The following is a 12,200-nucleotide window of genomic DNA, read 5'->3' as shown; positions in this document are numbered from 1 at the left end:
GTTAGCCACAATATATTTTATGTACTTGGCATACTTTGGAATATCACGAATTGCATCTACCAACAGAATATTCAATTGAATCTGAATCAACATAGGGATCAATTTGTTGAACATGCGATCATCATTCTTTTTCTGCAATCTTTGTGGAGAAGGTGGTGGTGGCCTTGGAACATTCGCAGGCACTGAAACTGTATCATCTTTGTTTGCTTCCTGTGTTGCTTTGGGAATCAATTCACCCTCAGGTATAGGCTTGTTTTTTCTCTTCTTTGGAACTTCTTCTAATTCCCTTCCAGTTCTAAGTGTAATTGCACTAACTTGTGGATTTTTTTTTGTATCACTTGGAAGAGCACCTGTAGGTGTTTTGATTTGCAACTAGCTGTCCCATTTGCCTTTCAAGATTTCTGAAATCAGTTCTGAGTTGTTGATTGTCATGCAACAATTTCTTCAACAAATCATTTGTACTTTCTTCTACCTGTTGGGGTGGCCTTTGTGGTTGATTAAAATTTCCGTGGGGTCTATATTGATTCTGATTTGATTGATTTCCACCCCAAGAGAAATTAGGATGATTTCTTCAATTTGCATTGTAAGTGTTCCCATATTGTGCTTGTTGGTTCATCGGACCTCTGCTTTGTTGTCCCATATAATAAATAGATTCAGGATTCGTTGGGCACATGTCACTTGTGTGATTATCACCACACATTTCACAACAAATCGACATTTGTTGAACATGTTGCAATTGTTGTGTCTGGTTCATTGTCATTCTATTCATTTGATTTGCCATTTTGCTATATCTGCTCTCATGGCTGAAAAATCATCAAGTTCAAGTACCACTGCTGCTTTCTGTTTCATTGCTCTCCTTGGTTCTCCCTCACCTTGCCAATTATGATCATTAGCAGTAAAGTTGTTTAGCAGAAGTTGTATTTCACTATATGGTCTCGCCATGCAACTACCTCCACAAGCTGAATCAAGATTCATCTTTGAAGTCTCATCTAATCCATCAATAAAAGTATGGCCCAATACCTCATCAGTTTGACAATGATATGGACAGTCTCGAAGTAGTTTCTTGTATCTTTTCCAAGCTTGGCGAAGAGTCTTACCATCCCGTTGTTGAAACCCAAGAATATGGCTCCGCAAAGACATTGTCTTTTTAGTAGGGAAAAACTTGATTAAAAATTTCTTTGCTAAATCATCCCAAGTATGGATTGAATTAGCAGGCTCCTTCTGCAACCATTCTTTAGCTTTCCCCAACAATGAAAAAGGAAATAAGATTAGCCTGACATAGTCTTTGGAAACATTTGGATAGTTGTAAGTATCCATGATTTCCAAAAAATTCTGAATGTGCCTCTGCGGGTCTTCATGAGATAGACCTACATATTGCCCAGTGGACTGAATTAGCTGTACCATGTACTGTTTAAGCTCAAAGTGACCAGTGATATTAGGCTTGACAATAGCCTGGGTCATATTAGCAAGATTTGGCCTTGCAGCTTCTATCACCGGACGCCCTCCATTACCTGCCATCACTGTTGGCTATGGTTGAACTAAAATGTCCAACTCTCTTTCTATTTTGTACCTAGCTTCCAACTCATTCCTCGCTCTATGAAGTGTTCTTTCAATTTCAGGATCAAGAGGGAAGAGATTGCTTGTGCTTCTACTCCTCCGCATTCAAGAGAAGAGCCTGCGTGACACAAACAAAGTGAACTGAAAATTAATACTTAAACCAATAGCTGATAAAAGCTTAACTTAATCAAGTAGTTAATTTCCAAGTCCCCAGCAATGGCACCAAAAATTTATTGCGACCAAAACACTTACGCAAATGTACGCGATCTTCAAGTAATATAATAATAAGTAAGGTATCATTCCCACGAGGACTTGTGATCAACTTATAGACTGATGCAAACTCAAACAATCATCGATTCAAGCTAATTCATCACAAAATACCTAAATAACCAATTTACAATTTAACTAGTATATAAACAATAATACAACGCAAAGTTACGACGCCACTTATGAATTTTTCTTTTAACAATTAATAAAAGAGATATCCCGGGGTTATGGGATTGCTAGAGATCATGCTACGTTTTTAGCTTAAAAATGATTTATTAAATTATCTGGGTTATTGATTATAGGGTTAATAATACCCATAAGAATCTGTCGATTTCTTATGCGCCTATTCAAGTTAAATTAATACCTATATTTCTATGGTATTAATATTAACTCAAATGCATTTACAAATCCTATTTCTCAACCAAACAAGGCAATTAAGTATAGTTCTATCTTAATCGCGAATCTTTCACCCGATGCCCAGGATCCAGATCTTGCTCTATTTGATTCTATATGCAATCAAGAATTTTCTTTTTTAAGTTTAACTCAAGATTCGTAAATAGTATTTCATTGTTAGCTACGCAGTAAAATAATTAACAGCAGAATCAAATAAATAACCTTTAACGATAATTTCAAGATCATCAATTTAAGCTTCAAACAACATAATCATCTAACACCCATAACCCCAAAATATTTGGGTTTTTAGCCATTCATAATTATACAAACATCAACAATAAAAATCTTAAACATAATATGAGTAAATACTAGGAGAAGGTTTTGAAAAACTCTTTTAATCCTTGCTCCAAGTTGATATTCCTCCTTGATTCTCTTCTTCAAGATGAATCTCCTTCTTCTTTTTCTCTCCAAAAACAGGTCTCCCCCAATAATGGCACTGCTTTGCCTTTTTAATCGTGTAGGAAGGGGTTTTGACAAGTATGCCCTTTCTAGTCCGAAATAGAATAATTTTGTGATTTTTACACACCCGCGGCGTGCCCCGTGCGACGCGTACATGGATTGGATAGAGGTAGAATGCATTTTAACGGAGCAAAACAATGCAGCGAAAATATTTGCACTGCCGCGGCGCCCCACGGTGCGGTAGTGCAATATTTTGTGTTGTTGCGTTTTTTCATTTGTTTTGCTATCCGGGCTTGCTTTGTGACCCCCGAACATGATCTCGACTTGATTTATTTAGCTTTTACTCAGATTTCAAAGCCCAAAATCAGTCAATTTCATCCCAAATTTGTTTCTTAAGTCGGATTAGCTTCCTGCAAGGCATAAATCATGAATTTAGTACAATTCATTATTATTTAAGCTCAAACCTTTGTAAAATGTAATAATTAAAGTGTTGTTACAGTAACTAAAATACGAGTTTTAGCCTATGATCAACAACCCTCTATCATACCTTCTGAGGAGGAGGTAATCAATCTGAGTTTTCACAATCTAACTTCGGAAAGTTACTAGATGCTCCTCCCTCTTCGGAAAACTCGAGTTCGCAATCACCAGCTTGAAAGCCTTAGTGAAATCCAACAGCGAGGAACCTTCTCCGTTCCTATCCCCAAAGCCAAAGCCACCATGCACCTCGCCATAGTCACCAGCAACCGACCTAATGTGGCCTTTGAAATCCCCTCCTATAAATAACCTCTCAGCGGGTGGAATACTATGCACAACCTCGTCCAAACTCTCCCAGAAGCGCCTTTTAACCTCCTCATCCAAGCTTGCTTGCGGCGCATAGGCGCTAGCAAAATTGAGGGTGCACTCACCAATCACCAACTTAATAAACATTAGTCTGTCATGCACCCGCCTAACCTCAACCACCGACTCTCTAAGGTCCCTATCCACCAAGATTCCCACTCCATTCTTACCCCCCACGACTCCAGAGTACCACAGCTTATACCCGTCCACATTCCTTGCCTTCGACCCTACCCACCTTGTTTCCTGGACACAAGCTATATTTACTCTTCTTTTCTATAGAATCTTCGCCAGCTCAATAGACTTACCCATCAGCGTGCCTATATTCACGGACCCGATCCTCAACCTACAAGCTCCCTTTCTTCCCTTACCCTTATTGCCTCCCGTCCTATCCTCTGACCCCCTCCTTACCCCTCTCCCCACCCTCCAAACCCCCTGAGGACATGACCTTACTCTACCATCCCAAACCACAACCACGATAGACTACGGACAAGCACTAGCACAGAATAGGGCCCAACTAGAAGGTAACAAGTAGCAACTACAAGTGCGCTAATAATATCCTAAAAGTAATGCTAACAAGATAGGCATAATTTAACTATCACAAAGAGATAAATAGGAAAGCGGGAGGTACATACTCCCGATTGGAAGAACCTGAAGATATGACCTAGTGCACACCGAGGTCACGGAATCCACGTGCGTCCTTCCAAATCTCACCAGCCTTTGCACCTACCAACCAAGAATGATCTGCTTGCTTGTTCGTACGCCTCGCGCTCGTCTTGACGCAGCTAGTTCCCTGTAAAATCGCACACAACTACCACAAAAACAATAGGGGAGGGGGTGGGTTGTCAACCTGTCACCGCTGCACTAGTTTAGTTCCACGACAGCCCGGGCTGTCCAACTAAACTATGTGGAAAACCGCCGCCGAAGGCAACGAAGATGGTCGACGAGTCTAGGTATCCAACACAAAGGAGGGGAAGGGGGTGGGGGTACAGGCGACCTGGACAGACTCGAAAGGAGAGGGTGTTCGCCTGCTAGAGGTCGCCGACGGGTTGCTAGGGTTTGTGCTTTGGGAACTAAAGTTTGGACACAAGAAGGGGTGGGGACCCAAACCGCAGGGAAATAAATGAGGGCTTAGGGGAATAAGAGAGAAGAAAGGAGAGAGGAAGAGAAAGACCAGTCGCCAGCCGGAAAACTCCGGTGATGACTAACACAGGGAAGATGCAAAAATAGAAAACGGGGGAAGGAGAGAGAAGGGATGGGGAAGAGGGAAGGGAGGGGGGAAAGGGAGAGAGAGAGGGTAGCTTACTTTTGATTTCCGGCGCCGGCGGTCATGCCGGAGGATTTACAGTAGACGGAAAAGACGGAAAAGAGGGGGACTAGCGGGGAGAGAGAAAGGGGGTTAGAGAGAGTCTTCCAGGTGACTTATTCCTTCTATTTACTAAAATGCCATTTATTTTTTGAGTCTGTAGGAGAGATTTATATTTGAAGAAAAAATTATGTGCTCACAATATAAATAACACTATTAAAATTCAGCTAAGTAAAAATATAATATCAATATTTATAACCTAAAATCCAATTGAAAGTTATAAGATTTCATCAAATAAGCAACACCTTTTTTATTAGTGTAAAGAAAAAAATGGCATACGAATTAGATATGTTTTTTAAGAAAAGAAAAAGAGTTGTACATATACGGATATGTTAAATATTTAATTTTAATTACTATTTTAAAATTAATTTTCTTGAATAATTATCTAGATAGATATATCATTAGGAAAATGATAAATAGGATCTTAAAATCCTATATTTCAGAATAAAAAATTACATAAAAATATAATAATATTAAGTAATGAATATTGCAACCAAAATAAATAAGGAACAAAAGGAGAAATATAATTTTAAAAATTTTAAAAAGCAGCTTAACATAAATTTTAAGACTTATTTGAATTTGAGTTGAGAAAGGTTTTTGTATTATAATGAGAAAAGTTTAAATTAAGGAATTCCAGGAAACTCGTTAAAATTTTAAAAATATAATAAATTTTTAATGTAGGCCATTTTAATAATAATTGAAAATATTATATTAAAAATAACAAGAAAAGTAATTTCTAATACTACATACTATTACAATAATAATTATTAAAAATAATGCTAAAATAAATTCATGAAAGGCTTCACTTCTCTAGGAAAAAAATTTGAAGAATAGAAAAGGATAAATAAAGTTCGAAAAAAATATAAGTCATTTGCAAATAATAAAGTTAATAAATGGTGCAATAGTCTACTACATAAGACATAACTTTTGCTATGAAAATGAGTACATGTGTAACTTTAAAATATAGTATTGGGTAATGGCATAATTTAATCACTATAAGACTTATAAATCAAGATATTGAAGGTAAGATTTTCTCAAAAAATATGTTAGACAATAATGTTTGACTCCATTTGAGTTAAAAATACCTTCTTAATTTAAGTGAAGATAATTTTTTATTGTATTATTTTTTTTATTGTTATAAGGTAAGATGAATCATTTTCTTATATAGGACTATTTTTAAATTAAATAAACACGTGGTTACAGATGAATCTTATGATATTCATCACGAGATACAAGTAGGAAGTGATTGAAGATTATAATGATGTTGATGAATAAATAACAAATAAAGTTTGAAAAATAGTACAACAACAACAATAATTCTAGTATAATTTCACAAGTATGGTGTGGGAACGATAGCATGTACGCAGGCCTTATCCCTAACTAGTGAAGATAGAGATGTTGTTTTCAATAAACCTTCGGCTCAGAAAGGTGAGAGAGAAGAAGAGGGAGAAGAAGAATGCCTATTCATCTCTCCCCAGTACTTCATTTGCCCACCTCAGCCTCTTCTTAGATCCGTCATGGTCAACCTCTCGCACCTCCTAACAGGAGGATCAATGCTTCTCCTCTTGACGTGCCCGAACAATCTCAAAAGTTAGAACAATAGTAAATAAAGATTTTCTTATATTTATTTAATTATAGTGTATTCTCATTCATTTTAAATCTATATATATATATATATAATAAAGCTGGGAAAATAAAAGATGATGTGGCATGTTTTTTTGGCCAAAGACCATATTAATCTTTTTTCTTAGATTTTATACCTTTTTCCTTATTTTTGCATTTAAATTTTGTTAGCAATTAAGCACTTATTTCTTTCATTATTAATATACTATTAATCTCTTTTCCTAAAACGTTTTCTACTCTTTTTTTCTGTTACAATTTTTCCTCCCCTTAAACATCATCATTAGTGCTATTTATTTCTTTCCTTTAAATCACCTTTTTTTCTTTCTATGCATTAGTTTTTTTCCATAACTCAAAAATAATTCCAATACTCAAGGAGTGTTCCAATAGAAGTATTTTACTCTCTAGGTATCCAATTCTAATCCTATATTATTTTGTAACTTTGTTTTCTTTACTTGATGAGATTATAGTTTGTACAACGTTTTTATTCATGTTTGATTTCCTCAATTGAATTTGAATTTGGAAGTAGTAGCTTTCTTTGTTTTACTGCCCTCCGTGTGAAAGAAAATGAAAATGGAGAACTAGGGACTATGGCTAGCCAGTTATTGGTAGAAGAATATCAGTTATGTCCCTATTTATTTTTTTAAAATATGTCAATTTCATGGACCCTATTCAAATTCATAACTATGCATCAATAAATCGACTTCTTTACCATTTTACTACTCTGATTTTTGATTCTCACTTCTCCTAAGTTTTTTTTTTCATATAATCCTTGAAGTTTAAGAATTAAGAGTTTCAACGACATTTTCTTTTTATCTTTTTTTCTTTTGATTTACTTTTGATTGTTATACTGTAAGATTACTACATGATTGAATATTCATATGATCTGCAGATTGCTTGGATTAAACTTTTGTCAATGTATAATCTTCAGAGGAGAATTGGAACAGCATCAAGTAATTGACTTTATAGTTTGTGATAAATTCAGTAATTTTTTTTGAATTTCTTCATGGGAAGGGAGAATCAAAAAAGATTTTGTAATTGTGTAGTAACATAAAAGAGTAATTACATGTGCTTCTTTGCTTTTTTTATTCAGTGTAATAGGTTTCTGAAGCTTTATAAATGCCTATTTTAGTGAAAAGTAGTAAAACTAAAGAATTCACATTTCTTTAAAATTCTTTAACTAATTATTTATAGATGTAAATATTATATATATATATATATATATATATATATATAATTTGTTAGCAAATTATTTTAGTTGATTATCTATAAATATAAATAGAATAGTTGTTATAGTTTCAACCTTTCATATTCCGTATTTTGGACCGTTACAATCTTTCATCATAATCCATATTTATAAAGAATAAAGAATTCTTACAATTGCAATGGCTCTATCTGCAAGTTTCTTCCTTTATCCTCTAGCCATTCATATTGTTTCTTCAGTTCTCGCTTTTATTAATAGTCCATTGAGTTAAGCTTTTGTATTGGCTATGTTTCAATAGAACCTATACTTATTTTTATTTTTGTAATTACTATATTTTTTACTATTTTACAATTGATATTCTTGAAAAGAAAATTAACTAATTCAGCCTGTCACGACCCAAAATCCACCAGTCTAAATCTTATACATTTTCCAAGGACTGGTAGTACAAATCATGAGCTTCTACGAATAGAGTTTACAAAGAAATAATGAAACAATTACACAATCTGTTTGAAAAGTACATAAACAAAATTTTATAGTCTAAGGCTACCGTAAACAAGAGGCAGCTATAGCAGGAACGAGGTTACGTCTTCAAATCCAGCAACCATTGAACGTAGCAATATCAGCATGCGGGATCTGCACGCATTGTGTAGGAAGTGCAGTATGAGTACAACCGACTCCATGTACTCAAAAAGTAACAAACCTAACCTCAGGTTGAAAGCAGTGACGAGCTAACACAGGATCGGGTCCAAAGCCAATATTTCCACAATAGGTCATAACAACATAAATGCTAGTATAAAAGAGATATCTCAAAAGTAAACTACTCAGCTCGTTCACAGTTCCAGAAAATGGTCATGCTTTTCAAATATCTCAGTGAAAGAAAATCCCGAATCTCTTATTGAAAATGCCAAAAGTACGAGTAAGTTTGAAAACTGTAACTTTCCAAATATCCTTTCCATAATAAATAAAATATTTCATTTTCTTCCAACTAACAAGTATAAAGTACCTCTCCATACCCACATATCAATGTATATAATAAGTCATGAATGATGTGATACTATATAGCATGAGGAAGAATTCATCTCTATGCATGTATGTCATGTATGCATGTAAATGCCATGTATCTCAGAGATGAAACGTGTACTCACACTCTTAGAGTACTCAATCTCATTACCTTGCATCCTCTCTTAATAAGCTCAATACTCAGCACACTAAATCACTCAGCACTGTATAATGACTGCTATAACGTGCAACCCGATCCATATATATATATAGTCGACTGCGCTCATTAGGGGTGTACAAACTCCGGAGGGGCTCCTACAGCCCAAACTCTATATCGATGCGGTGTGCAGCCCGACCCAATATCGTTGCGGCATGCAGCCCGATCCATATATCACTGCGGTGTGCAGCCCAATCCATATATCGTTGCGACGTGCAACCCGGTCTATATACCGCTGCAGCGTGCAACCCGATCCAAATATCGCTGCGGCGTGCAGCCCGATCCATATATATATTTATATCCTCATAATCAGGCCCTCGGCCTCACTCGATCATCACTCTCCCCAGTCTCGCTCACGAGCTTAAAATATTATGAAACTAGCCCGACAACAATGATATGATGTATCAACAACAACAACTGAGACTGAGATACGATATGAATGCATAAATATGACTGAGTGCAATGGAAATAAGTGAGATGACAACAAGAAATAATCACTATAGGTACAAACAATATCAGCATAAAGCATAAACATGATATTTATCATGATTGACAGCTCAATTACTTTATCATATGATGAAAACACAAATATCAACAAAATAGGACCACTATACAGGACCATAGGAATAACAGAGTCCCATTTCACAGGGTGCACGCCCACACGCCTGTCACCTAGTATGTGCATCACCTCAATACCAATCACATAATATGTAGTTCGGGGTTTCATACCCTCAGCACTAAGCTTAGAAGAATTAATTATCAAACAAGCCAATTCCGACACCGATCAAGCTAAGCGATGCTCCAAGAATCCCATCACGAGCGCTCCGATATCTGAATGGCTCGAAACTAATCAAAAAATAACTCAAATACATCAAACAATGCTAAAGGAACCAATCCCAATCATAAAAGGTCAAATCTTTAATCAAAAGCCCAAGATCGGCCAAAAAGCCCAACCCAGGCCTACACCTTGAAACTCGATAAAACTCATAAAATCCGTCAACCCATTCAATTATGAGTTCAACCATACTAGTTTCACTCAAATCCGACTCCGAACCGGTGTTCAAAACTCACAAATTCATATTATGAAACTTTAGGCCAAAACCCCCAATTTCTTCTTTAAAATTCATCAACCAAAAGCTAAAATCGAAGATGGATTCATGAAATATAACCAAAACCGAGTAGAGAACACTTACCCCAATTCATATGCTGAAAATCGCCTCGAACAATTGCCCAATTCCGAGCTCCCCAACTCAAAATATGTTAAATGCATAAAATCATCGTTTTAACATTGTTCTGCCTCGTTTCTTGTGCCAAAAGATCTCGAAACTTACTTTTGACACCTCCAATGGATTACTTATGAAATTATAGTCAAGATAGGCTCTTGAATCACTCCATTTGACCTTATATTGAAGGAGATATAATGGTTACAATATTAGAAATAGTGTAAATTTTTAAATACGCATCAGTGGCAATTTCGTAATTAATCTAAAAAATTTAACAACCCAATTCTTAGTAAAATAATCATAAAATTCTCATACAATGTCCAAATTTGATAATTCTTTTTGTTATGACTCCATAATTACGATACAGATCTTATGCTTCAATAAAAACAGAAATCGGAGCTCATTTGTTCAATGTGGTGTCATTTATGCTTGAAGAAATGACATCGAAACATAAGAAAAACGAGCGCAACACGACCCAAACCTATTCGAAACTCACTAGAGCCCCTCAGGACCCCGTTTAAACATACCAAAAAGTTTTATATCATAATTCGGACCTACTCGAGGCCTCAAAACATATATAACAATATCGAAACGACGAAATTCACCTCAAATCAAACTTAATAAACTTTCGACTTCCAAAAACTCACGCCGAAACATATCAAATCAACTCGGAATGAATCCAAATTTTGCACACAAGTCCTAATACATCATACGGAGCTGCTCGTGCCCCCAAACTACCGAGCGAAGTGCAAATGCTCAAAATGACCGATCGGGTCATTACGTTCTCCCCCACTTAAACATACATTCATCCTCGAACGTGCCCAGAGTTATTCCAAAAGCTATCAAAGCGCCGTGTAACCTCACTATGAACATACCCGAGGGTGATCCCACGTCACCCTGTCCCATATAGGTCTGATAACACAACATGACTAAAATTTCTCAATCCAACCTAGCCCATAAGCCTTAGAACCAAATTTTTCATATCCGAAATTTTCCATAAAATCAGAATCTCGCATCTACACACTATATATGTATGAACAAGCTGTATCAAGCCATATCTGTAACCCAAGATGAAATCACATAATATACCATATAACTCAAACACTCATAGCAATAACTTCTAATCACCGTAGCTGCTCAAAACAACCCAATACCGGTAATAAACCTCTTATCAAACAGAGGCTCATTGTAACACCTTCATATACTGCCAATGATGAAAGAAACATGCATAAACGCATAACCATTCGTCAAACCAACAAGTTGTGGAACTCCCTCTCATTTGATAGGAACTATAGCAAATTTCTAAGCCGATCAGCATCAATATCCTTCCAAATATACCGCAATCTGATCTGATAACACCCATTCTAGGTACGATGACCTCATCCAATCTAACATAATCACTCTAGTGACATGACATATTAATACAGTCTAAAGCCGCAACTCGTGCAATTCGTGCACCAATAAGCAATATTCCAAATGTCCTCAATCATGGAAAATGACTCAGATGAGGGAATTATCTCGCAAGCTCAACAGGTACCGCCACAAAGCAATGCTAAGAACCTATCACACACCATATAACCAAAACACACGAATCTAACACAAAGGATCATATCTCAACATAACTCTGCTACAATACATGACCCATCCAAACACTGGTCCATATTATGTACCTCGAGCCACCCTGCTCAAAATCAATAACCACGCAAAATTCGACATCAAGCACTCAAAGTGCATTACCATAACCACGGAGAGAAAATAACACAATACCACAATCAGGAAAGAACATAGCCAACGCGCAATCAATCATGCAATACCCAAATACTCATCTCGCTCAAATTCCGCTATAAAGATCAAATAGAACCGCACCATATGTACATATAACCAATGAATCACCACTCCTCGTGGCATAGAAGAGTAACTCATAGATCATTTCAGAATACGAATAAACTCAACAACAACCAAATGGCACATCTCTCAGCAATAGCAGTATGGAGCTAACCAATCTGACTCGCTGTAGAATACACATCCTAATTGGACCTACCAATGAACCCCCAAATAAAC

The 12,200-nt window shown here is 36.2% G+C and overlaps 1 protein-coding gene across 1 annotated transcript; it reads right to left on the bottom strand.

Annotated features, from left to right (window-relative positions):
- Positions 1 to 1,559: 1,559 nt before the first annotated feature.
- On the bottom strand, positions 1,560 to 3,603 carry LOC138871064 (uncharacterized). Its single transcript, XM_070148914.1, has 2 exons — positions 3,267 to 3,603; positions 1,560 to 1,675 (listed from the first exon to the last, which is right to left on the bottom strand). The coding sequence occupies exons 1-2, from the start codon at positions 3,601 to 3,603 to the stop codon at positions 1,560 to 1,562; spliced, it is 453 nt and encodes a 150-aa protein (XP_070005015.1).
- Between the last annotated feature and the right edge of the window lie 8,597 nt (positions 3,604 to 12,200).

This window comes from Nicotiana sylvestris, chromosome 6 (genome assembly GCF_000393655.2).
Source record: "Nicotiana sylvestris chromosome 6, ASM39365v2, whole genome shotgun sequence".
Taxonomy (NCBI): domain Eukaryota; kingdom Viridiplantae; phylum Streptophyta; class Magnoliopsida; order Solanales; family Solanaceae; genus Nicotiana; species Nicotiana sylvestris.
Note: the sequence above shows the minus strand (reverse complement) of the source record. Positions and strands in the feature narration are given on the sequence as shown.